The following is a 27942-nucleotide window of genomic DNA, read 5'->3' as shown; positions in this document are numbered from 1 at the left end:
TTATGTAAAACATGAAAAACTCCATATCAGTGATATCTACAAAGGTGTACTCATTTCTTTGTTATGGTACTTTACTGTTCCAATGAAACAAAAAGAAAATCTCATTTTAAAGTACATTTTTCGGCAACCTGACCTATTTTCAGGGGCAAGAATGTTGATGTTAGACTGTGTTTTAAATCAGGTGGTGATCTTAAACTAACTATCACAGCACTGATTTTACAGTAATGTGCAACAGTTGTAATGTCAATTAGAATCCCAAACTGGCTTTTCTCCGGTCAGCGTTATGGTGAAATTTAAACTTGTTCTTTTGTGTAATTGCACATGGCCCATCACAGGACCCCTTAGTCAGCTGTACAGCAATTCAATTCACGTTTTGTCAGAAACCTTCACAATAGCACAGCACAGTTTCTCCAAATGTGTGCTTCATTTTCATCACTCAGTGTGCTTTTAGAGCATCCACATTTGCTCATCAAATAAAAGTACAATCAGTAAGTGTACTTTAACATTTCAGGTTCCAATAGAGTCTTAATTAGATAATCTCAACTATCTCACTGACCTCTTTTTTTTGTATTATTCATCAAACTTATGCAAATCTCTTGTAATTTATTTGAACGAATGTAGGGACAAGCAACTCCTTTTTAGCTTCTGTTATGCATTTACCTCTCGTTAAACTAAATGTTCGTGCTCTCAGAGTTAACATGTCTCATGTTACCATGTTGTATTTCTAATACCCAGCCTCAGTGTTCGCCCTGTAGACCCTCAAATCCAAACATCTATGATCTAGATATTCACAAAATTAAATCACGAGATTCTTAAGGTCTTAAGTTTTTGTTGTTTTAATGTTTTACACAAAAACTTCACATTTTATATTTTTTTTAAATGAACGTGTCATGGAAAGATATTTTTCTTTAATGATTTTGCTGCCACATTCTCAAATAGTAACTATTCTGGGATTTTATGGTTAAACTATGTGATTTTCCAAGTGTGCGTGTGGAGTAAAATGACTCTTTTCTTATGTAAATGTTGTGACCAAGAATCATTCAGGATTAACAACACAGACTTTTTCGATAGGAGAAACAATCTGTTTTATAGTTCTCATATGTTACTGCTAGTTTTACAAACACATTGTTCTTTATGTGTCTTTTATGTCATTTTTAATAAACCGATTTTCAATAGTACAAGTAGCTTTGCTCTCCACCATATTGCAAGAGTTTGCAGGCTTTTTATTGAAACTCTCACAATGCAACACTCAATGCCTAAAACAGGGTTGATCCATGTTTCAATGAACACTGCTTCATATATCAACAGCTCTGAAAATATCTTCTTCTTTTTTTTTAAGCAATGCAGGACAGGATCTCTCACTCTCTGTGTCTCAAAAAAACCCAACCAAACTGGCAATCGCCACTAAACAAATGGAAGTAGTTTATGGCCTTTTTATCAGCTGCATTCACCATGTAACACTTGGATGGTAGATTCCTTTACCAGTCAGTGTTGTTAGCCCCCAACCCCCAGGCCCCAGGTGTCTGAGCTCTAACCCCGGCTGCCAAATGTGCCTCAAGGCCCTTGTGCCTCTTACCACCAGACTAAGTTTGTAGACCTGTCTACTAATATTATTTTATTATAGCACAAGGTTCAGTTAGGTTACTATTTTGACTTTCTTACTTTGAGCACATTTTGTCAACCGATACTTCGTCAAACTTTTTACTCAAGTGTTTTTGTGTCACGGACCCGGCTCGGGAGGTCTCGGGGGTCCGTGAGCAGTAGTGATTATTATTATTATTATTATTTGCAGATCGTGTGTGTGCGCGGGGTCAGTGTTTAACGGCTGCTTCTGTTATTGTCCTGCAGGTGGAACGAGGGACCACAAGGGCAGCACGCACAGGGTGTGCAGAAACACACCAGGCCAGGTCTCCCTTGAAAAAGAGGTTTTTAATCTCAATGGGATCTTCCTGGTTAAATAAAGGTTAATAAATAAATAATAAATAAAACACAACTGCCGGAGCACGAGCACGGACGTCGGAGGAGAACACACACACAGGAGTCTAGGGAGTGAGAAGGGATATTTTACTGTTATTTTATCATTGCATCAGAATCATATAATAAGCATTGCATTAAAAGCATTTATTGAAGCTATTGACATTACATTAACGTTTGTATTACAGTGATTGTTATAACCTCATGTTAATCTTCTATTTACAGGTGTTGGTATAATCATATAATCTTTCATTACAGGTGTAACCATGATCATCTTTATACATATTGCCGCTTGGTGCTTATTATGGAGTTGTGCTCAAGTCAGTAAGGGTTAAAAGCTACAGTCAGCGGGATGTCTGGCTGATCTATTGAGGGAAGTGACGTAGAGCGTAGAAGGCTGCACATGCTTACAAAACACATATATCATGTTATTCATCATGATCCTTTATTCATTTATATTCTTTTATTAAGCTTTGAGTAGTGGCATTTGATTAGAACATTTATTACATGTATGGTTTCAGTTAGGTTATTGCACACATGCAGAGTTGGCCTCTGTCCTTATAGACAGAGTGAATGCTGAGGTCGAGTCACACACGCACACATACAAGCAGCAGTTAAACTCATGTAGAGGGAGAGTTCAAACATTTAAATAACAATCTGCAAAGCCTTGTAGCTGTTTGATTATGCTTGCAGGAGAGACTGTTTGTTCCAGGGGATCAGCAGAGTTAGAAGATTACTGGGAAGGATCTGGCCTCGGGAAGAAGATGTTCTTTTAATGTGTTAAAAGTTGTCAACATTGATTGTATTGTACCTACTTTACGCATGAGGGGCGTTCCAATACCCTGATTTTCATAAAAACTATTGTTGTGTGGTTTTCGGAGAGAGATCGATGCTGTCTGCGCACAGTGTCCCATCTCCCACACGTGTGCATTAAAATCATCGTTTGACTTGACCCGGCCGACCAGTGTTGTTATTTTGGTTTTCCTCCTGTATCCATCCCCAATATTTTGAACTTGTGACAGGAGCAAAGGGATTTATTGTGCATCTGTTACCTCACTGTAAATAAACGCACTGTCTACACAGAGCTCCGCGCCTGGGTCCTCCTTTTCCCCATACCCCCCACAGTCTGCCAGCCAGACCGTGACATTTTGACACTAGTAGCTGTACTTCTACTTAAGTAAAAAATTGCCTGCACTTTTGCCACATCAGTTGCCACATTTTCTGGAGTTTGTACAATTTTTACTTTCACATTTTCAAGGGTTTATGTGTTATCCTTGATCACAGTTCTAAACAAGTTAACTTTCTTGACATAAAAGTAGCCCAAAAAAGACAAATATATGTCCAGTTCTTTTTTACTCCAAACCTACTGATCAGAAAACTTTATGTGATGCTGGAAGTTTTCATCCTCTCCACCTCAAAAACCAGTTTACCTGTAAGCCAACACATTAGACTTAAACAAATCTGTGAAATTCCTGAACAATATGCGTTGTGCAGTAGCAGTAGTACAAGAACTAGTACTAGTAGTCCTAGTATTGTGCAGCAACCAGGCTTCAAGAGTGATCACTCTTCTGGCTTGCAAATGGTGAAAACATGTCACAGTCTTAGCTGCAAATCAGAAATGTTGGTAAATTTAAAAAGGAGTTTAAACATCAGCTTTTGACATAGACACAGACTTTCTTAATGCCACACTTGGGAAATTCACATTACACATGATTTAGCTCACCTGCTAAATCCCCAGAGCAATAACCCCATCAGCATCATTAGCCTGAGTGTTGATCCTCCAGGTGAGTGAGTGGAGTTGAGTGTGTGTGTGATCAGAGGTGAAGCTGCTTTCTACAACGTCTCATCAACAACATCTTTAGAAACAAACATCAACAACCAGGAAGAGTCTAAACGCACTGAATATGAAACAGCCCATTTACCAAACCCAACACTGAGCTCCTGCACAGTCAGATGGAGGAAACATAATGTCCCAGTAATGTTCTGTTGGGTTTAGAAGGTGAGCGTTGTTGCCAGTCAAAACCTTTTTGGAAAGTCTTTACAAAGTATCAATGTAATTATTTGTTTTACAAACAAATGTATTGGTTTGTTTACTTGAAATAAAACATTTGGAAACCTGTTATATCAAATAAAACTTTCTTGGAAAAGCATTGCAAGAATCAGTGTCATTATTTGTTTTACCCCGTCCAACCCAATTGAAACATTTTATGGTTTTGCTGTCTGCACCTTTCCTGGACTACAGATTTAAAAGCCTTGGATTCTGTGACTCCACAAACGCTGACCATGTAAAAGCTCAACTTAAAACTGAAATGCAGCCCTGGAGTCAGATGTCAGCACATTCATCATCTGCCACCAGCTCTGTCCCCACTCCTGAAACTACCTCATGCTCATCTGGAGGGGCTGCTTCATCCCCACCTGTAGGTGGAATATGGGAAGAATTTGACTCTAAATTGCGAGCATCTCAGCAGCATCAGACAACTGGCAACTCAACCCATCGAAAAGGTCTTAGCAGATTTGGCAGGCTATGCCTACCTGTTATTGTGGTGCATGGTAAGTGAAACATTTAAGATTTGTGTATGACATCATGTGACAAACCACTGGTTTGTATTTATGGGAGGGGGTGTTACAGCCCTAGCAGGGCTTCCTGAAACTACAATTGTGTGGGTGTGGTGTTCTCTCTCTGCCTTCTCCTCTCTTGCTCCATGCCTCTGTCTCTCTCTCACTCTTCTCTCTCTCCAGGACACAGCTGCTGTTCATTTGCTTCATTTACCACCTGGGGCCAGTCAGCAATCACCTCTCTGAGGTGATATAAGCTGGAGAGGAATTGGTTGTGAGAGGGTGGTTTTTCTCTGGTGTCTCCGTGTTGTGTTTTAGGTATGTGATTGTCCTGCCTAACGTGTGGAAGCAGTGTGTAGTGTAGCTAGTGATGGTGAGATGAAGCCTCATGATGAACTGAAGCTTTCCACCCAATTGGTCGACTCATGGTTCGAAGCATTGTGATGATTCATTTGCTCTACTGCGCCATCAAGTGGACAATTCAAGTGAAGCGGGCTCTTTGATTATAATGATGTGTAAACCTCTAAACTGAACAAATAAATTGTTTTCATGGTTATTTATCCCGAATATTGTCTGATACAAAAGAGAAAGTGGAAACTATCAGGACAGAGTTTTGGTATGATTGTGTAACTGTTAGCCTCAGTCAGTCAATAGTATAATTCAGATCATAGATCAGTACATTTGCATATTTTATAACTACAAAAGAAAGCTGCCACTTTCGAGACTTTATCTAATGTGTAAGCATCACAGCAGATGCCTTTGGGTCAACGTAGCTGAGGCTAAAACAGAAAAACGATTTTATAAAAATATTCAGCAGTAGATCAAAAACGAAAGAAAACCATTAATCAACACATGAACATTACCTGATGCTGCTGAATTGAAGCAGAGCAAATTGCAGAGGTTTTATTAGAGACACACCTTAGCGTTTTGCAATTTTGCATAATGTTAAAAAGTTTAAATTTGTTTAGTAGCCTATTGAACGGCAGAAATTAGGTTTTCTTTTCGGAAGTATTAAAAGGGAAAAACAGCGGCTGACAACGTTGTAAACAACAATAGTCGTATGCCTAACAAACAAGCGAATAATGCAGAAAACAGATTTTAGACGGAAACTGTTCTTGAAGTATAGTGCGTGTGTGTGTGTGTGAGAGCAAAGAGAGAGAGAGAGAGAGAGAGAGAGTGAGTGTGTGTGAGAGAGCTGTGCATGAAGTGTAATTTTATCCTGTAGAAAGCAAAACAGCAAAAGTCAGAGGAAATTAATGACGATGAATTCATGACGATCTTTATGTGAAGCGTAGTTTGGATCTTCTTTTGCTGCTGGTTCGGTCAATATTGTTTGAAGATAAAACCTGCAGCTTCAGAATCAGCGCAAAAAAGGCGTAAACATGAAGCTCGGACCCGCCGACGGATCAGAATCAGCGAGCTGTCGGCTTTCAGCCCCGACCGTGTCCGTGCCGTCTGGTGAGAAAGCTGACATCTCACCGATTCTGATGCGTCAGCGGTCCGCTTTGTAATTACGTCTTTGTGCAGAATCGGTGTACCTGCTCTCATTTACTGTTTTAGCTGGTAGGTGATTGTTGAAATGTAGTAGTATTTATATTAAAAATCGATTCAGGATTTTAATGAATCCATATCACGTTATCCAAGCTAGAATCGATTTTAATCGATAATCAAAACCCGCTCCTAGTAACTGTGTAATCATGCTTATGTACATCTGGATAATGACACAAACTAGTGTTTGGTGCTTCACTTTTTAATAAACTAAGAGACAGAAATCAGATTATAGGATCTGTAGTGTTGTTTATTTATATTATGGTGCTTATCATTTGTGATATTTATTACTGTGTCCATACTTTATTAGGAGAGATGAAATAAAAAAAAAAAATCTCTTCCTTGCTGGTTCCATCGAAGAAGAAATGCTCAAGTAACACGTACATAATTCAGTTCCACAACACAGTGTGATGGGAACTCAGCTGTGTTTTGCTGCCCATTTTATTTCGAATCTGGCACGAACCGGTGAACCAGTCCCTGAATCAGTCACGTGGTACGTACTGCCCGCGAGGCCTCGAACGTCACTGCATATGTAATCAAAGCAAGCCTCAATACGCGCTTCACAAAAAAAACCCCGAGATTACCCGACACACGATTCGAAGCTTCGACACACGACACATCACTAAGTGTAGCTGCTTCATGTGAGGAATGTGGGCTTGTGGGCCTCGGCAGCAGTAAAGCTAGCTGCTGCTAGTGACATGGTGAGCTTGTGGGCCCCTAGAAAGATCCTCTGTGTGGTGTGGAGTTTTTTGTTCAGTTGTTGTGTTCTTTGTTGTGCTACCTTTTTCTTTTTCTAGTGTTGTTGGAAAAATGGCGTTGCTGGCTCTTTATGTTAAGGTTCTCTATAATAAAAACTATTTTATGTACTAAACACCTCTGTCTGTTCTCCTTTCATTCTGTTCTGGACCCATTTGTTACCAGTCCCCACGCACACCCCTAGACCTTCATCGTGGGGACGTAACAACATTAAAAACTCCAAAACACACAAAAACTCAGAAGCACAAACAAATTCCGAAGCACGTAAAACCTTTTTTTACCTATTAGCTACACAAGCCAGGAAGTACCAACGACTGGATTTGGTGTGTGAAACTAACTGTTACGGCTTGGGCAGCAGTCGTGTGGTGGAGAGAATGAGGACCCAAGTTGCAGACGGTGGTGGAGATGCGAGAGAGAGTTTTATTTACAACAGATAAACCAAGGTGAAGGCAGAACTGAACATAAACCTAAACTGGGAGAACTAATACAAAAGGAGGACACGGGGCGAGGAGCAGAGAGACACAGAGAAACAAGGAATAATGCTTAGTAACACAGAAGATTCACAGAGAAACACAGACGACGCGACGAGGAGCACAGGCAGACACACCCTATAAATACACAAAAGGTAATGAGAGAATATCACAAAGGAGGGGAGCACAGCTGAACCTAATTCACCAGACGAGACACAAACCTTCAAAGTAAAACAGGAAACAGACTGTTTTACAACACAAACACGGGGACACGAACAGAGCACAGAGGACAGACACGGGTAAGGCTGATAAAACACTAAACTCCAGGTACAACCCTAAACTAATACAAAATCAGAATTAACACAAAACACAAGATGAAATCAAAAGGAAACAAAAAAACGCTGGGTCAAAGTGACCCAGGATCATGACAGTAACAGGTAAATGGACATTTAAATATATGTAAAAAATACACAATACTCAAACAATACACATATGCTTTCAATTGTGTAATTTAAGTGATCTGGGTAGCTCTGTTTTGGAAGGTCAGTTAACGTTAGCAATGTGTGGAGTTTGCAAATGCTTTTTGGAGTTTGTACGTTCTTTGTCTCTAGGGGCCACTGTACATATTTATATATAAACATATATAAATAAAACCATATTTTTTTTACATTAGTAAGCAGTGTTGGGCAAGTTACTTTGAAAAAATAATTCAATTATAGTTACTAGTTACTTCTTTAAAAAGTAACTGAGTTAGTAACTGAGTTACAGTATTCTAAAAGTAATTAATTACTTGAAAAGTAACTATTGCATTACTTTAAAAAAACATTTAACCCTCTGGGGTCCAGGGTATAATTGGCCATGTTTTACTACTTTTGATTTTCCCCACATTTTACCTTTAAAAACTATTTACTTTGTCTTGTTTGGTATAATTCTTTTCAGCACAACCTCACGTGTCTGAATTTACAGTTATGTTTTCATTCTGACATACTGTATTAACACAATTAATCTAAAATCAGACAAAACCATAAAATCAGAGTAGAAAAAGCTATATTTTTACAGTAACAACCACAAACATGTTTAATGAATCATATTTCATAACTTTAAATGCAAATATTAATTGTCAATTTTAAAATCATATACACAAGTTTTGCAAACAACAAAGTTTTTTGCATCCATTTACCTTTTACCTTGATATTTTTAAATAACCATTTCAAACTATTTTCAGAACAACCAGCTGTTCTGCATTCAATAAGATGCCACACAAATTATTTGTCCCACTCCAAAAACATAATTTCTGTCCACTATAAAGGAGAACATCACAGCTGATACCTGCAGGCCTGACAGCAGGTGTATCACTCCTTTTTCTACCTGGAGACAGCAGTCGCCTCATTGTTCTGACACACAACACAAAACTAGCCACAACACTACACGCTAACTACACTGTAAAAAATGGCAGTGAAATTGACATAAAAACCATGTAAAATCCCTACAGAAATGTATAGTAAACCCCAAAACACAAGTTTTCTGTTTCAATCACAGTGAACTTTTGTAAACTATTAAACAGAATGTTTTTGTTATATTTATAACATCAATGTGTGATTATAATCAAATTTATTTGTTAAAACTACAAATATTGGGAACAAAAACAGTGAAATACTTTAATACTCATAACAAAGCAATTATGTTAATTTGACATGCAAATATTGTAAAAATTATGGTTTTAGTCAGTTGTTTTTAAAAATACATGAATTATATGTAAGTCACTTTACAAGTTTATAATGTAGGCCTGTAACGGACCTACTTTTAACATGATTCATGAAATTATGCAAATTCAGGTATAGGGCTAATAAAATGTTTTCACAGAAAATGTCATTGTGAACCTGAGAGGTTACTTCTCTATTTTTATGCTATATAAAGATATACAATTATAATGACATTGTCGGTTTTTTAATCATTCAGGCTATTTGCAGCCTATTGTAGAGTAACCAATAAGAAATTATTATTATCGATAGCCTAAGTAACACTTCTGTTCAGTCATAATCTTTGTATTCTTTATGTTTATTTTAATTGTAATGTGATACTTAGACTAGACTACTGTTTTTGGGTTAGGTCAGCAATGTATCATATCACAGGCTAAACAACCTAACAGTGCCTCCCATAGGATGTCTATGGTGCCTCCTCTCCACAGAGCTGAAGCCTACTGTAGCCTGCACTGAGTGCGCCAAATTTTGAATGTGCATCTGTAGCTCGTCTCTGATTGGATAATGACGTGAGGGCGGGAGGAGCGGGAGAAGAGCCGCTAGTTCACAGCTACAGTGAACGAACCAGCAGCACGCACCATCTGCAAAACGAAGAGAGAAAACGTCGAGCTTTTACCAAGGACGTTTTTAGGACAAATCACAATTATACGATTTTGATTGGTTTTTTTGAGGATCTGTGGTTGTTCATCTGAAAGTTTGCACGGTAAGTTTAACATCTAGGCTACTTTTTTTCGAGACCAAAACATCACTAGCACCAGTTGATATTTAGACTAATACTTGATAACTTAGCGCTAGCATGCTAGTTCAGCTGAAAAGCACGGACAAACTTTTTCAAACAGCAGCACTCATGCGATTGTTTTGCCCCCTTAGCTCCAGGTGTTGTGCTAGAAAGTGATCGTGATTACCGTCCGCGGGAGCGCGCAGCTACTTAAAGCTGTACTTACATAGTCAGCTACTTCCGTGCAGCTGATATAAGATGCGGTAAACTGAACACAGCTTCAACCGTCTGTTTGTTGAAAAATAGTAACGGACCGCATTTTCTTGTTAGTAACTGTAACGGTGTTGTAACGATAGGAATGGTAATTAGTTAGATTACTCGTTACTGAAAAAAGTAACGCCGTTATTCCCATCACTGTTAGTAAGTCCTTTTGTGAATAATTCTATATTGTTGTAGCACTCGCCACATGTCACTGGAGAGTGGCATTAGTCGAACATCTCTTCGGTGGATATTAGCTACTCACAAATGGCACCCTTACAAACTGCAGCTACTGCAGCATCTCAACGGAAGTGGATTGGTCATCGTGGGCCAGTTGAAGGTCAAGGTCTCCCGATCTGACCCCCCTAGACTTTTATCTTTGGGGTCATCTGAAGGCAATTGTCTATGGTGTGAAGATACGAGATGTGCAGCACCTGAAATATCCTGTCTCAGAGTGACGCTGAAAAACTAGTTCATGCATTTATTACTTCCAGGCTGGACTACTGTAATTCATTATTATCAGGATGTCCTAAAACTCGCTGAAAAGTCTTCAGCTAATCCAAAATGCTGCAGCAAGAGTACTGACAGGGACTAGAAAGAGAGAGCATATTTCTCCTGTTTTGGCTTCCCTTCATTGGCTTCCTGTTAAATCCAGAATTGAATTCAAAATCCTGCTCCTCACATACAAGGTCTTAAATAATCAGGCCCCATCTTATCTTAATGACCTTGTAGTACCATATCACCCTATTAGAGCACTTCGCTCTCTCTCTGCAGGCTTACTTGTTGTTCCTAGAGTATTTAAAAGTAGAATGGGAGGCAGAGCCTTCAGTTTTCAGGCCCCTCTTCTGTGGAACCAGCTTCCAGTTTGGATTCGGGAGACAGACACTATCTCTACTTTTAAGATTAGGCTTAAAACTTTCCTTTTTGCTAAAGCATATAGTTAGGGCTGGACCAGGTGACCCTGAATCCTCCCTTAGTTATGCTGCAATAGACGTAGGCTGCCAGGGATTCCCATGATGCATTGAGTTTTTCCTTTCCAGTCACCTTTCTCACTCACTATGTGTTAATAGACCTCTCTGCATTGAATCATATCTGTTATTAATCTCTGTCTCTCTTCCACAGCTGTCTCTCTTTCTTTTATTTCCGTGGACGTCACTTGCCAGCTGTCACTGAACGTCTCTCAAGAGCACGTTTTGCTTTTTTAATGTTTTGCCCACTTGCACCATTTTGTTTTTGCCTAAACCTGCACAAAGACAGAAATGTGGCATAAGGCCAGTCTCAGGGGTGCATTCACAGCATTATATTTTCCATTCTGCCTATTATTTAAAAATAAAGCATGTTATTAAAGAAGCATTAATAATACTGGAGCTGTTAACACACACGCATACACACACGTAAGCAGAAAAAGTATCTTTATTCAAATGCAGGTTGAAACCTCAGGACCAGCCACACCTTCTTCAAACTGTGAGACGAAGAATAAAAGTTAGTAAAAGCTCAAAGTTGGTCCTTTTCATTGATGCTGTGAACATGAATGTGTGTGAAAGGTGTACTTGTGTGTTATTACAGCTTCTTACCTGCAGCTCACGAGACAAACATGTATTGGGTCTCAGCCTGGTCACCTGACAGAAACATGGTAGAAAAACATGAAAGTGTCATTTCTCTGTGTCCCACTGATGGAAACATCAGCTTGTATGAACTGTTCAGTCTGATGAATCCTCTGAAGTGAAGCTGTTGGAGTAAAGCTTAGCTAGACTTGGACCTGGTTGGTAGTAGTCATAGATCTTGACCACAGCTGGCTTCAGGTTGTCCACTGGGAGCTCCTGGATGATGTCTAAGCTGTGGTTGATGGGTGTGTCCTTTGGTAACTGGACGAGACAGAAACAATCGCAGACACAGTTTGTACCAAAGATCATCATCTGGTGTCCTCACGGTGACTTTCACTTACCTCCTCTAAGTACACCAGAACATGATCCTCCTTTTGTTCAACACGACTCACCAGGAGGCCATGTTTGAGCTGTGAGGAGATGACATCATTTTTATTATTATCATCACAATTATCACATGAGATACACTCGTTGGTAGAATCTGTCTAATTACTCACACTCTTCAAAGACTCGGGGTCTGGGGAAAATCCAGAGAGCATTTTGATGTCCAGGATCACCATGTTTGTAGTTTTCTCCTTTCCACTGTACCTGTGTTTGAACAGTGTGATTATACTGACCTGATTGCACACTTGCTTTTCATCTACCAGCAGTTCCTCCACACGGCTAAAGAGCACTCCTCTAACCTGTCACATACTTACAGCGATTGTATTTGCACAGTGAATTTGGGTCTAGCAGATTCACTGGTGGTGTTGACCTCTAGTTGGACTTTCACACTGAGAGTGGTGACATCAGCAGGTGTTGGGATGTTGTAGGTGGCAGAAATCTGGGAAACACACTTGGGTCACGTGTGGAACAGAACTAATCACACCTCAGTGCACCCTGCTGTCACTGCTCTACACCATGACACATATTTGCACACATACTTTTATATTCATGCCTATATGTCTATATTCATCTTAATATGAGTATCTCTGTTATATCTACACTCATTTTATACAAGTAAGTGATGTTTGTTGTATATTTGCTGCTATGACAACTCAGTTTCCCTCTGGTATAAATAGTTTCCCTGATTCTGATACAGACAGAAAGTTCATTTATTTTTGCTCAGTTCTCTAATTTAGTTTGAAATAGCATTGTACTCTCTACAGTTATTACTGCCAGGTCTAATGTCTTTATTGTGTATGAAAATAATGTGCAAGATGAGCTTTACATGTGAAAATGCTAATGCTCTCTAAAGTTTTATAAGTAAAAAGAAAAAGAAGAAATCCTTTCTCTGACACATGTTGCTGTCACTGACCTGCACTGAAGCACATGCAGTGCCCTTCACCTCCAGGCTGTATTTTCCTGACACGTCCTGCAGCGCCTCCTCCTGGTAGAGCAGTTTGTTGCTCTGATTTACATCAAATGTCAGCTGACTGCTGGGAGCCTGAACTGTCACTGTGCTCCAACCTTCAGGACTGAACACCAGAGTGGAGTAGAGAGCCAGAGCCTGAAGAGCCACCACCGTGTCCTACAGGATGCATTGTGGTTAACACACACAGCATATGTCTCCATATTACATGGGCTTAAGTGGAATAGACATTAAGTTAAAACTGCCCGTGTCACTTTGAAACCCTCTCACAAAAGAGATCCTTAATCTCAAGTTTTCTAAATTTCACTTCCTGGTTAAATAAACGTTAAACAGGTTAAAATATCTTTAACTGAGAATCTGAGAACTTTTGTCTAAGACTGTATATTAACTCAAAGATGAGCTTCATGCTGTTCGGGTGGTGTAGTACCTGAGTGGAGGAGAAGCCTCCGTAATAGTTCTGCTGCCCAGTCAGCCACCTGATAATACCAGAGGCATATCCCAGATCCTCAGCAGTCGGGGAGGAGCTGAGTTTGGCCAACAGCACATAAGAACTGATCTCCACTGACAGGGAGGCTGATGTTTCTGCTGCTGTCTGAGACCAGTAGAGGAAACCTCCTACAAACACACACAATAACAGTCACAGTGATGCTAATAAAGCCTGAATGATGTCCTGCTAAAGGATAACTCACCTTCCCTCACTGCAACTGTGTCTAAGTGCTGCAGAAGGTGAGCTCGGGTCTCCACATCTCCTGCCAGAGTGAACACATAGGCCAGCAGAGCTGTAGTGTAGGTGTTGCTCAGGTCACTGAGAGACTCCTTGAGACAAGCCAGGCTCTTGTTCATCACAGGATCCTTTAAAAGATCAAAACAAAGAACTTCAATGGAAAAACAGAAATCCTCTTCATTAAACCCAGTATGAGAAGAATAGGAGGCAGTATTCCTGATTTAGTCACTATAAAACATCAGCGTGATAACAGAAAGTGGCAGATGTGGGAAAACAGGAATTAGAGGAAAGTACAGATCAAGCAAAGAGCGTATTTGTAGTAGTATTTACAATATAAAAAAGATATTGAAAAAAACACTGTACAGGTTGGGTGGTGATACAAGTTCTTGCTGGTGAGAGTTCAGGTATGTGGATGACACCTGGGTGAAAATCAATTCTCAGGATGTTCCACAATTCACAGATCACATTAACTCGTTGGACCGACACATCAAATTCACCAGGGAGGATATGAAAAGTGTCAGGTTAGCCTTCTTAGACTGTGAGATTTCCACAGGCCAGTAGACACCCACCCACTTCTCTCTGGTCTAGAGAGAAGTGGCCAATGAACACTAGGCCTACAAGGCTGCTTAGGTCCCCTGTTTTTAATCAGAGACATGCAGGGTAGATATTTGGACACCAGAGGCAGTTAGAAGTGAGAGTCTCCTCACCCATTACGCGCCACCTAAGTTCTTTACTGCTTCCTGAGTAAAACCCATAGGATCAGAGATTAGGACTTTTTAGACAGAGAGCTGATCCAGACTGTATTAGCGTGCTGGTTCCACAGGTCAACACATCATGGCACACTCAGACCCTGAATTGTTTACCAGTGCTTGTTTTTATTTTTGTGACTAAAATTTATGGAATTTTTAAAAATCGTGTCATCAATGGCATTTCAGCCTTTATTTTGTCAGGACAGTTTAAGGAGTAGATGGGAAAAATGGGAATGGGTGGAATGAGACAGAAAATTGTTTTTGTTGGAGCCAACCGAGGCACCTGCAACAAGTCAGTAGCTGTGCACAAAAGAAAACAATACTTTTAAAATGGATAAAACTAAAATATTTGCCGGTATTTTTGTCTGGACCCCTTTAGTCAAGATAAAATAGGTATTTGATTTTGACAAGTTTATTCTGGCATCTTTTCACACTTCCACACACTTACCATTCTCAGAATGGCACAGGTATCACTAACAATGATCATGACTTGCAGTGTTGACAATGAAGCTGCTTAAATATCTTGATGCATGCTCCATATAAGAATGCCAATAGAAATAGCAAAGGTGAGCTGTGTCATCTGGTGATGTTGGCTGGTAGTGAGCAGTGTTGGTCAAGTTACTTGAAAAAAGTAATCACTAACTAATTACTGATTGTTTTATTAGTTTTAATCTTTTAACTTTATGCATCAAGCAAAAATGTAATTATATGCAACATTCTCTGACTGGAAGAAATTTGTTTAACATCGTCGGTCAGTTGAAGAATCTTTTCTCTGTGAATTTCCCATTACGTCGTAGCGCACTCGGTGCTTGCTTGGAAGTTTAGGGGGTTTTTTCGCTGTAAAAAGAAGTTTTCCTCCCATGCAGTGAACAGCGGACACTAATGTTTTCATCACCTTTTACGGAATCAAACTCAAAGTAAGGTCAGTGCTTCCACGCTTTAAACGCTGCACGCTCATACTCTCTCCCGCACTCGATATATTATCCATTGTTGATCTGCACACAGCTGTTGCCACGAACGTCGCACAGTTTTAGTAACGCAGCGTCCTTACGGGAAAGTAACGGTAATCTAATTGCCATTTTGGCAATAGTAATCCCTTACTTTACTCGTTACTTGAAAAAAGTAATCGGATTACTTACAAGTAACACGTTACTGCCCATCTCTGGTAGTGAGACCTGCTTATGTGTAAGGACTGCTGGTTCAACCTAACTCCATGGCTCAGCAGGACTAACTCTGATCTTAACTTCCACTATTAAAATGGGCATGGTTATCATTGTTGGAGATTTCAACATTCATGTGGATGACTCAACAAACAGTACCACTAAGGAGTTCCTGAGCATTATGGACTCTTTCAACTTTGTTCAGCATGTAGCAGGGCCTACTCATACGGCTGGGCACACTCTGGACTTGGTCTTCACCTGTGGTGTCTCCTTTGACCACTTGAATTTAAATGAATTGTTTTTAGCGACCATAAGTCAGTCTCTTTTACTGTATCTGTTAATTCAGAGTACCATCCTCAAGGTTCTATCAGGCGCAGGCGCTTTATTGACGACTCTATAATTTCTGAGTTTTCCTCTCTTTTTAATTTTAAAAGTTCTTCTAACGAGGTTGAGCTTTTAACTAATTATTTTAATGAACACTGTCTTGCCATTCTAAATCAGGTTGCTCCTTTCAAAAGCAGTTATTGCTCTGTTAGTTCCCGCACACCATGGTTAAATAATCAGACTCGTGGTCTTCGACGCTCGAAAAGCAGAGCGTCTGTGGAAGTCCACTGGTCTGACTGTCCATCGTGAGCACTTTAAAGAACTACTCTACCTATATGATGAGTCAGTCAAAGAGGCCAGATCCTCTTACTTCAATAATCTTATAAATCGTCACAAAAATAATTCAAGAATTCTATTTGATACCATCAACAGTACTGTTTCTCCTCCTACTGTAATTCCCTGTTTCCTAGCTTGGATAATTCATCTCTCTCTTGCCTCCGGGCAATACAAAACACAGCAGCCAGACTACTAACTTGTTCTACCAAGCGTGTTCACATCACTCCCATCTTATATTCTTTACATTGGCTCCCAATAAAGTTTAGAATTCGCTTTAAAATTCTTGTTTTAACATACAGAGCACTAAATGGCCAGGCTCCAGATTATTTATCCAAGCTTCTTATAAAATACACTGCTGCTCGTCATCTCCGCTCACAGACTCAGAGTCTCTTAGTTGTTCCCCGTACACGACTGAAGACAAAAGGGGACAGAGCCTTTCAGTCTGTTGCACCAAGGCTGTGGAACAATTTACCACTAGAGTTATGTTTGCTTGACTCTGTGGATTGTTTTAAAAAACAGTTAAAAACTTTTCTGTTCAAACAAGCCTTTTGTTGATCTACATATTTTATATTTTTTTTACATTATTTACATTTGATCTTTTACATTGTGTATAATGTCTATTGATTTTGTTGTTTATTTTAATATTTGTGTACAGCGCTTTGTGACTGTCTGTTTGTGAAAAGCGCTTAATAAATAAATTTTACTTACTTACTCTGTACTCATTTTTGTTAAATACCTTGATATTCTTTGAGTCTACTCACATGTTGGGATGTATTCATTTCCAAGAAGGCAGCAGTAACGTACGCACTGAGAGTCACTTCATCAGATACACCACCCTGTCAGCAGAAGACATCATTGACACTTATCATCAATGCACCAACATTCAGGGATATGAAGTCATGAAAATGATTTTTAGCTGCATGTGGTTTTAGTATCATGAATGTCTTGATGCATGTTCAAACATCCAGCTAAAGAGATGAACAGGAAGTTGATTTTGTTCATCTGGACATTGTATTTCCAGTGAGTTGGATGTTTCTTCACCTCGGGTTTCCCCAACCTTATAAACAGTTTGTGTAGTCATCTACTAATCAGAAGGCTGATGGTTTGATTCCCAGCTGCTCCAGCCTGCATGCCAAACATTTGTAATCCCAAGTTGGTCTCTAGTGCATACTTTGTATTTTGTATAAATATGTGTGAATACTACATAGAAGGCAGTGCTGGTGTGAATGGAGCAAGATATATGGAAATTATTTCTTAAATAAAATAATAGAATGTACTGGTGTGAGCTATTACAGTATTTAATACAGTGTTTTCCATGTATGCATGACATTATTAATAAAGTTTGTTAAAGTGCGTCCACACTGGAGGCTGTTTCCACAGTCTAACAGCAAAGAACTGCAGGTTACCTTCATTCTGTTGTTGAAGAGTTTCCCAGACTTTTCAAAACAGCCATTTTCTTGTTGTTTATGTTGCAGCCAGGACTTAGACTCTTCGATCTTTCTGGGATCAATAAAGATGAAAGACTGAGCTTTGGCAAAACTTCTTACCACAAACGCAGTCAGCCTGACAAAAAGAAAACAACACTTACACGTCTTACAACGATGGAAATGTTTGGCCTTAAGGTCACATTAAGAGAAAGAAATACTGATCATTTTGAAAATAAAGTTGAAATTTCAAGATTTTTGAAAATTTGAAAATGTATTTTGAGAAAAAAGCCAAAATGTGGGCGAGTTATTTCAGGACAAACTGCCACGGTTGCTTTACCCTCTGAATTAGTGAAATCGTACTTCAGACTCAGTTTCAGTAACAAGGAAGGAACTGATGTCACTTGTAGCAATAAAAACAGTGTGGCAGTAAGTATAAGTACACTGAAAAGCAGAAAGTGGTGCAGAAATCTGCATGTGGTTAGATTTGTATAAAAGGACACACTGCTAATGTACAGATGCAAGGATACCGATGGTTACACGCTCGTGGAATAAAGAGGATCTATGCTGTATCACAAGACGACTGATTTATTTCACTACATCTACTCAAGGCATTTTATACAGGGTATAGCAGTCGTTTGAAACAAAACTGTAATCATTTTAACTGTTTTCTTAGATTTGAATTTGACTTTTTTCACAAAACAGTATTAAGACTTTAATATTGAAATAGTATTTAGACTTTTTCTTAAAGTAAGATAACGTTAATCTTTAAAATTTGACTTTATTCTAATAATGATCAATAACATTTATTGATTATGTGGCTCTAATACTCCTTCCTACCTACTAAATTACACAGTATTAACCAAAAGTTATTGTTAATGTTATCTTAGTCAAAGGATTAAATGGAGAATTATTTAAAGTATTAGAGGCAGACATGTTTATGTTATTAATGCTCTCTGGTTTATGACATGTTTGATCAGTGATGTTCTCACCAAGTGTTTCCTGGTCCTGTTCCAAATGTGGTGTAAGCACCGTCAGCACTTTTGTAGTTGAGCTGTCTTTGGTATCCTGTAACAACAGAGACACAATGATCGAGACATTGTTGCTATGGTGATGATTGGACTCCATTTGTTTATGGATCTGCATGTGTACATCAAGATTTGGTAAATTCTATCACTATTGCTGACAGATGAGGAAAATGACACATTTGACCCAAAACTGTGGCTAATGTTCTGCCTCATGTCGGCTTGTTTCTTGAACCGTGTGTGTTGAAGTGATTCAAATGATTTCCTTCTTAGAGGAAACAATGAAAACTTGCCACTGGTGAGGAAGTTAGTAGCTTTTTCCATGATGGCTGTGGTGAGCTGCTGTGTGCCTTTCAGGTAGTGGAGGATGTAGATGTTGGGGGCCAGGAGAGCCATGTTCTGCTCCCCACATCCATACGGCATCTGCAGCAATCCATCCAGGTTCTTCAGAGCCCGGCCGAGGATGTCACCTGATCAAAAACACTGATTCACTAAAACTAACAAAACTAGCGTAAAACAACTTTGTATTATTGGGCAAAGATAACCTGAATAATTTCAATATGTAATTTTAAATGATGATTTCATTTGCTGAGCGAAAAAACATCCAAACTGAAAATCGTAGATTGACTGTGATTAACCAAATATTTCTGGGAAGACTGAGTTTCATTTCACCAACCAGACCCAGACCTGATTAAGGCCAGACCTGCTGGATCAAGAAATCACTCAAGTACAATCTGTTTGACAAAGGGAAGCAGGCTAAAAGAAACACGTCATTGCCATGATTGAAAGAAATTCAAAAATAGGCGAGAAGTCTTGAGATCTATCAGTTTGGACAGGGTTAAAATCAGTTTCTACAGTATTGGAGCGCCAGTGCTCCATGTTGGAACCCACAAACTGAGGAAACTAGAAAAGATGTGGGTTCAGGTGGTTAGTGACGGAGGAGTCTGGTGCCCAGTGTTAAATCATGCCTCTGCTGTTTCAGTAGCACGCCACGTCCTGGAGGGAAGAACTCTCTACCAGGAGAATGTCCAGCTATCAGTTTGTGCCTTAAATCTCAAACTTGGGCGATTAACCCTCTGGGGTCAGGGTATAATTGGCCGTTTTTGACTACTCTTGATTTTACCTCTATATTTCAGCTTTAAAAACTGTTTATCTTGCCTTATTTGGTATCGTTACTTTCAGCACAACTTCAAATATCTGAAATTTGAGTTATTTTTTCATTTTGGCATACTATATTAGCACAATTGATCTAAATTCAGATGCAAATGCAAAAACTGAGCGAGAGGGACTGCTGTTGTGCGTGTGTGTGGATAATAGCAAACACTGAAATACATTTTTTGGACGCAGCAATGAACTTTGTTCTCTCAAATTCAGCTTTTCTTCGCTCAAAATAAATTTCTCCTCAAAATACAACACTTGCACCTGCAAACTTTTTTTTACGTGCGCTCAGAATAGTGGCACAGAAATAACGCCATAAGGGGCACTTTTTTTTCCGCTTCACTCCGCACGCGAGCCTTATGCTTTGCGCTGGGCAGAGGGGGGGAGGGGCGGTAGTTACAGCCGCAGTATCACAGGAACAGAGCCAGGGACAACAACGTCACATTAGAAAGGTATAGTAATGGTCCACAACTATTTTCAGTTGCAGATGATAAAGGATTCAGAAAGTTTATTCATGCAGGTCCATATGACAGAGAATATGCATCTTCTTTTTGTTTTCATATTTTAATTTATATTTAATTGTGTTGTGGTTTGCAGTGTTTTGTGTTGTTTCACTTTAAATTTGTTTAAAAGGAAAAAGCTGAAAATTGAAATAGTTAAAAGTTGAACTGTGACTAGTTGGTTTTTGTATTATATGATTTATTTATTACATTTTATGTGGAGTGAATAAATAAAAGTATATTCATGGTGGCCCCTAGAGACAAAACACATGCAAACGTCAAAACACGTTAAAAACTCAGAAGCACGTACAAAAGACAACAGAAGTGCTCCAGGATGCTCGGCGCAGTGTTGAGCTTTTGTTACCTAGTGGCTACACAAGTCAGCAAGTACCAACGACCAGATTTGGTGTGTGGTAGTAACAGGTAAATGAACATTTCTTTGAAATTATTTGAATATATATGAGTGCTTGTGTATAAATACACAAACAATACACATATGCTTTCAGTTGTGTAATTTAAGTGATCAAGGTAGCTTAGAAATGTGTTTTGGACTTTACGTGCTTTGTCTCTAGGGGCCACCGTATATATTTATATGTAAACATATAAATCCATTTTTTTTTTACATTAGTAATTTCTTTTATCCATAATTTTATGTTGTTGTTGATAATAAATAAATTAAAGCAACAAAACAACCTGAAGAGCCGGTTGGGAGCCAAAAGAGCCGGAAACCCATCACTATCTTGTAGCTGTGTTGTCTTAAATTGGTCATGTGATTTTGACGCGCCGGCGCGTCCGTCGACCCCAGAGGGTTATGATGGAAAATGATCCAGAACGCCAGAAAGTGGCCGAGTCAAAATCTGGACTTAAATCCTACTGACATGATTCTGCATGACCAGAACGATTGCGCTGGAAAACCCTCTGGTGTGACTGGGTCAAAACTCCTCCACAGTGTTTCAAAAGACACTTATGACAAAAGCTAGACTGCAGTTCTTCCTGCAAAGAATGGCACAACCAGCCTTTTGATTTTTGGGGTCCATTTATTTTTCACATAAGGCCGGGAAGATGTGGGTCGCTTTTTTCTATTTAGAAATGAAATCATCTTTTAAAAGCTGAATACGGTTTTTACTTTTACTTGAACATGATGTCTCTTTTATCTTCTGTTGTTTTAGTAATTTGCTATTTGCCTTTTTAACAAAGCTTTAACCTGCCATATTTTTATTTGTCTGAATCAAAATTGAGATGAAATCATGAGGTTTACCCAGGACTGATACAGAAGTGCGGGCAGATCCTTCTATCACATTCTCAGGCAGATGTATCTCTGCTTCCTCTGTCAGCGGGCTTCCTGTGTACAGACACAACAAAAGTCCAATCAGGAAGTCACGACTACAACAGAGTTACTGTTCAAAGTCACCAGGTGGCCTGATCTTCAGCACATATCGTTACATTTTGTGAAAGTAAAAGGTGAAAATTTGGCACATTTTTATTAACATTATTACTTTAAAAAAATAACATTTTATTTACACAATGCACTCCACTGCTAACTTTGAGCATTTAGGTCATTTGTTTATTTACATTATTTAACTGGTGTTGCTGATGGACATCACACTGACCTTTTGGACAAAGAAGCCAGTTGTACGTCTTTGTCATCTCAGTTCCCTCAGCCTGAGGAAGAGGACGTGCAAAATTATCTTTAAAATGAGGAACAATTTAAATTTTATGAGTAAAAATGTTTTTCTGGTCTTGTATTTATGGTACTGACCTTCACTATGAGAGATTTGGTGACCACGTCGATGCGACCTCTGTCTGGTACGCTCACAACCTCATTATCACATGACACATGGGACGCTACGGCCTCAGCAGACACAGTCACATTCACAGCCCCTAAAAACAGCAGCACAGGTCACCTTCTTTATCCTTTAATATTTCTCCATTAAATTAAAGGTTACTGAGGTTATTTTACAGATTTTGTAGAAACTAGAAGGAAATGTGTTGGGACAAAAGGAGACAGTTAACTGTGATTTAACTAGATCTAAAACTAGATCTGTAGATTTAATATTGACTCTAAATTCAAAGATAACGTCTAACTGAAAAAATTACTGCATCAGGTGTGAGAAACATGAGCTAGAAAAAAAACAGTCCAAAATAATTTCAGGGTCCTGCTAGAGGCTGAGGTAATGTAAATCATAAAAAGTATCTCGTCAGAGACGATGCTTCTGACACTTTTAGGGCCACATACAATAATGTCAATTTGGCTGAATTTAGAAATAGAAAACTGCAGGCCATCCTTAACATGCCTGTAACCAAATTCAGTATTATTCATACTGCGCTATATCACAACAACATTCGCCTCAAGGTGCTTTATATTGTAAGGTAGACCCTACAATAATACATAATATGTTGTGTCTGACTTCACTAACTGATTGAGATATAAATCACTTGGATGGCAATGAAACTGCAAGCAGTCTTTTGTATTATATATCATTATATATACTGTCCAAGGGAAGCATGATGAGAATTGAAAGGCAGGTTACAAAATTATTTATAATTAGTTAAGACAGCTGCATTGAGTAAACCATGAGGATGGAGGCAGCTTCTACCCTCAGACTGGAAGGATAGAAGTGGGAAATCTAGGCCTTGTAGACCCAATAGCTGTGTCCCAATTCAGGGGCCACATCCTCCTGAGGCCACATTTGAAGGCCGATTACGTCACAGCTACACGCTGAAGGCTGTCCAAATTCAAAGGCTGCTCCAAATGCGGCGAAAAATGTATCCTTCATTTCCCCAGATTTGAAGGATGGGTCAGGTGTGTCCTTCGTGGCCCAACCTATCCCAGAATTCATAGCACCACCCAACCAATTCCAGTTTCCAACAATTGCGGCCGCTACTACGTTTTTTTTTTTTGTATTATTGTTATTACTCTTTCACAAAATAAACTTTTAACATATTTTCAGGTGAGAATGTAGCTGTGTAAACTTCAAATATCTGCTCGGTTTATCAAGATATCACATATTTGCAAAAGTGCTTCGACGTTTTCAGAGACGTCTGTTACCCACCTGCTCGATAGCTGACCGGGAGGTCGAGGCTCACTAGAGCCTGGTAAGAGATCACCGCGGTCTTTGGCTACTCAGGTTAAACATATAAGTCACTTAGATAACTTAAAAATGTTATTGTTTGGCTTTTTTTAGGGTTTTATTTGTTCCTGAGTAAATCGGTTTGGCTCAGATTAAAGTTACAGTTTTCACACAGCTGAATAAGCGTCAGACAGAAAAGTGATTAAACAGAAAAGTGAGATGGTCGAGAATTTACTCCAGAGTCCTTTTAAATAGCAAGGAGCAGACGGCTGAGTTTATTAAAGTCCACCGAGACGGCAGTGATGCGAATCCGAAGGCTAGACCGTCCAATTTCACAACCTCACACTTCCAGTCTACCCGACCTTTAAAAACACGGCCCACGTAGACCGCGAAGGTCGGGTCCTCCGAAGAATGCAGCCTAGGAATTGAGACACAGTTAATAATTCTTTCTGCCCCACTCCCAACACAGGGGTTTATAGTCTTGCTTTACCTCGATTTTCAACTGTGCTCGCTGGCACACAAACAGGATGTGTACTCAGCCTGCCACACACGGTTTCCTGGCCGTGTGGAGGACCAAAGCCTGATTCTCACCTAAGGCTGTTGGGATCATGGTCCAGCTGAGGGTCTTGCGCTCGTTGGCACACAAACAGGACGTGTATAGATCACCAGAGAGAGGAGTGAGGGTGTAATCTGAGGACGGCCCAGGAGTGACAGTAACCTGTACGAGGAACACAGACATTATATTTTAAACTAGCTCAGCAATCTCATGGATACATTTAAACCTGAGTTCAAATGTGAACACATTTTTAAGCATCTAAATCAATGCAGAAGTTTCATGTTATGATCTCATGATCAAAGTAGACCTTCATTTGACTTGGATACTTTAATCACTCCCTTCCTAATCATTTCCCTCCATCTGTTTTCTTACAGCTTCCACGCTAAACTCTGTTCTACAAGGTGCATGAGCGCACAAAGAAAGCTAGAGGAGGGTTGGTTCAAGAACGGCCTGCTTCCTGCATGGTTATATTGCCAAAGAAAAAAATATTTTCTATTATATTTTAATAACTATGATATAAATTTTGCTTAGAAAGTAATGTTTTCAGTATGGTTTTCCTTGGCTATGAACAGAAATGTATTTAAACACTTTAATCATTCATTACCATGATGCAGCTGGTCAGGTAGTTAAAGACAGTCGCCTTCAGTTCAAAGTGCTCCCCCCGGATGATGGAGTAGGGCATGGTGAGTTCAAGGAAGAAAGGTTGGAAGACTTTCATTTCTTTACGAGGAGCCAAACCAAAACCCTGAGAGGACAAACAGAAAGCCTCCGTCTCCCAGGTGGTGATGGTGTCTGGGACAGTCAGGGACACGCCCCTTTTTCCATCGTCTCTGAAGTAGCAGATACACACAAACATATTCTATAACTGCAGTGTGAATTACTTGTATATGTTGCATTGACAAAGTAAAAGAGCTCCGCGTTGCTGAAGAAAGTGAAATTATATTTTTCAGAAAAATAAAGCACAACTTTAAATATGACAAAACATCAGCCTGAAGCATCAAAACATGCTTAAGAAAAAACTGACAGTTATTCTATTTTTGTTTTTTGTGTGTGCAAAGACAGCAGAAGGTTCATATGGGTTTCTAAATGTGATCGTATATACTTTTTGTAATATGCATCAGATCTCTTCACAAGAGAGGCCTACCCAACTTCCACCAGATCCCAGATCCAAGTCTCAGGGAAGAAAGAGCGAACTGTCTCTATTAGTGGAGGAAGCTGCCCAGCAGATCCCAGACCAGGACTACTTAGTCGAACAGAATTATCTCTAAGCCGGGGAAGCATAGCTAAATAAAAAGAGAAAAATAATTACCTGTTTTCTTTTTGGTAAATACAAAGAAAATTTGTATCAAAAACACAACGCAAACAAGTGAATGATTTACCGTAGGAGATGAGATGAGAGCCATCATGGTAGACTTTTCCCTTGAACTTGAGGCATGTTGGCAATCGAATAAGCAAGTTTGTTGCCATCTTCAGTCCGACTTTCTAGATATTTCAGCAACACACAAAGATCAGCAAAAACTGGTGCAACAATAAAAACTATTGCATTTACATTATGTTTGACTGACTCACAGGTATACATGTATTTTACCTGGAAAACTGCATAGGCGTCATTTTGCTCTTGACTGGGGTACGGCAAAACATATCTTTTTGGTCTCACATTTAGGCATTCTGTAGCATCTTCAACCTCATATGGGATACCTGAGGATTTCTTGAGTGGGAGCAAGTCAAATATCTGAAAAGAAAAGTGCAGATCAACAAAACCTCCAAACATTTTTTGCCTGCCTGCCTGGTAACATTTGATTATGTTTTTTAACTCTTACATGTAAATATGAGTACAGATTAGGTTAAGATGAATTGCTACATTATCTAAGAAGAATTCTGAGAAAAAAAAAATGATCAAGTTAGCAGTAAGTGTCCGCAGATGTGAGGCATTATAGTTGAAGTATCTGTTTACCAAATCTTCCAGAAGTTCTACAATTTTACTATAAACACCACATCGTTCTTAGTGACTTATATGGCTACAGTAAGTCTCCATTTGAAGCTGTCTCTGTAGCTCCTTAAACTCACTAAGTCTCACTTTTTCCAGGTTTTGCTGTATGTTTAACATCAACAAATACTCATGTATTTGAGCAGTTTTGATGTAAAGTTAAATTCTTCTCAAGTAAAGCAGACACTGACTGGCAGGTGATACACTTACAGATTGTTACATGGTTGAATTATTTGCTAAAAAAAAAAGTCATGATCCTGGATTTATCTCCATGCTGAAATATTAATTTGCCCAAAAGGAATTAATTTTATAAGATTAAAATATTGCTGTCTGCAACCACATGAGCAACAACCTGGTACTTACTTACTCGCTAGAAAAACTGTCATCACAGACACATGCATATGTAACCTTGTATTTTTATACCACTTTGCTTTAAGACAAACTCAGCATTTGACTGTTTAAAACAGTTGAATGTACGACTACCCAAAGAGTACTTATCAGGACACAAGCACCAGAGCGAAGGCGTGAGCTGTTGGTAACTGACGACACTACGGGCTCTGTAAATAAGGGATGTGTCCATCTCACTGGTGTTAATATCAGCAGTTACCTTATCTGCATCCAGAGTCTTCCCAGGCTCCTTGATGAGAACGCTCTTGTCGATGGCGCTCACACCACACAGAGAACGTGGCAGGGCCGTCACCTGCATGTTGGTCTCTTCACCTGGGACGGCTGAAGACGGTGAAAACTCCACTGACACCTGACACACACAAAACACCCGTAGATGTTTAGTGACTGTGATAACTGCCCACTCACTGCTGGCTAAATGTGCTGCTTCACTGTGGTGAGTGACAAATCATGAGTCCCAGTGGGATGGCTGTAGCCCACGTTGGACACTCTATGAACACTGTGTCAGCGTTAGATAGGTAGGACTTGCATCATCATTGAAAAAGTGCTTGTATAAATGGGAGTGAGCGGGTCATGAGGTCGTTTAACCTCCTAGGATCTGATGCTATAAATCCTCACGTGATTTAGCGAACTGGAGATGACTTTGATTTGAACACCAGTGCATGACTGCAGACACCAAACACACAGCACACCCCTAGAATTACACTCACCTTGTTGCTGAAGCATTTGTCAGTAGAGAAGTCAGCACTGTGGGCAATTACATCCTCACTTGGCAGGACGGCATAAGCCACAAGCTGGAACTCTGGAGCCATCTCAGGAGACACTCTGACTTTAAAGGACACCTGGCCCTCATTCACTGAAACACAGGTCCAAACATACATCCACAGATCAACAAAACAGACCAACGTCAATGCTTGGCTGTGGCATTTGTGGAAATATGGAAATTTTACCCGATCTGTCTTGCACTTCAACCTGTTTTTGTCCTTGCATGATGACAGCTCCTCTGGACAACACCTGGAAGACAGACATCATTTAAAAACAAGAATGAACTAGCACTGATATCTGTGGACATCAGAGATGGGCAGTAATGCATTACAAGTAATGCATTACTGTAATCCGATTACTTTTTCAAGTAACGAGTAAAGTAAGGGATTACTATTGCAAAAACGGTAATTAGATTACTGTTACTTTCCCGTAAGAACGCTGCGTTACTGCGTTACTAAAACCGTGATTTTTTTTGCAAGAATGTCTCATGACAGTGACGTAAGCGAGTGCGACGTTCGTGACAACAGCTGTGTGCAGATCAATAATGGATCATATATCGAGTGCGGGAGAGAGTATGAGCATGCAGCGTTTAAAGCGTGGAAGTACTGACCTTACTTTGAGTTTGATTCCATAAAAAGTGACAAAAACATTAGTGTCCGTTGTGCGTGGGAAGAAAACTTCTTTTTACAGCGAAAAAAACCCTTAACTTCCAAGCAAGCACCGAGTGCGCTACGACGTAATGGGAAATTCACAGAGAAACTTG

General features: G+C 39.5%; 1 protein-coding gene across 1 annotated transcript in view; it reads right to left on the bottom strand.

The window, feature by feature from the left end:
- Positions 1 to 11435: 11435 nt before the first annotated feature.
- The window catches only part of LOC116335494 (alpha-2-macroglobulin-like), a 33032-nt gene continuing 16525 nt past the window's right edge, over positions 11436 to 27942 (bottom strand). The window contains exons 13-36 of the mRNA XM_039609207.1: positions 27365 to 27428; positions 27125 to 27270; positions 26617 to 26766; positions 25611 to 25754; positions 25402 to 25504; positions 25167 to 25305; positions 24627 to 24852; positions 24058 to 24184; positions 22155 to 22276; positions 22006 to 22057; positions 21654 to 21737; positions 19031 to 19207; positions 18705 to 18780; positions 17695 to 17851; positions 17050 to 17124; positions 13685 to 13847; positions 13423 to 13610; positions 12942 to 13154; positions 12343 to 12467; positions 12142 to 12232; positions 11986 to 12054; positions 11800 to 11905; positions 11615 to 11659; positions 11436 to 11502 (exon numbers count right to left, since the gene is read on the bottom strand). Coding sequence (XP_039465141.1) covers positions 11622 to 11659; positions 11800 to 11905; positions 11986 to 12054; positions 12142 to 12232; positions 12343 to 12467; positions 12942 to 13154; positions 13423 to 13610; positions 13685 to 13847; positions 17050 to 17124; positions 17695 to 17851; positions 18705 to 18780; positions 19031 to 19207; positions 21654 to 21737; positions 22006 to 22057; positions 22155 to 22276; positions 24058 to 24184; positions 24627 to 24852; positions 25167 to 25305; positions 25402 to 25504; positions 25611 to 25754; positions 26617 to 26766; positions 27125 to 27270; positions 27365 to 27428 — 2835 coding nt within the window. The 3' untranslated portion in view covers positions 11436 to 11502; positions 11615 to 11621. The remainder of the gene's footprint in view (positions 11503 to 11614; positions 11660 to 11799; positions 11906 to 11985; positions 12055 to 12141; positions 12233 to 12342; positions 12468 to 12941; positions 13155 to 13422; positions 13611 to 13684; positions 13848 to 17049; positions 17125 to 17694; positions 17852 to 18704; positions 18781 to 19030; positions 19208 to 21653; positions 21738 to 22005; positions 22058 to 22154; positions 22277 to 24057; positions 24185 to 24626; positions 24853 to 25166; positions 25306 to 25401; positions 25505 to 25610; positions 25755 to 26616; positions 26767 to 27124; positions 27271 to 27364; positions 27429 to 27942) is intronic.

The sequence above is a fragment of the Oreochromis aureus genome, linkage group 3 (genome assembly GCF_013358895.1).
Source record: "Oreochromis aureus strain Israel breed Guangdong linkage group 3, ZZ_aureus, whole genome shotgun sequence".
NCBI classification, from domain to species: Eukaryota; Metazoa; Chordata; class Actinopteri; order Cichliformes; family Cichlidae; genus Oreochromis; species Oreochromis aureus.
The sequence above is the reverse complement of the archived record's forward strand: the minus strand, read 5'-3'. Positions and strand labels throughout refer to the sequence as shown.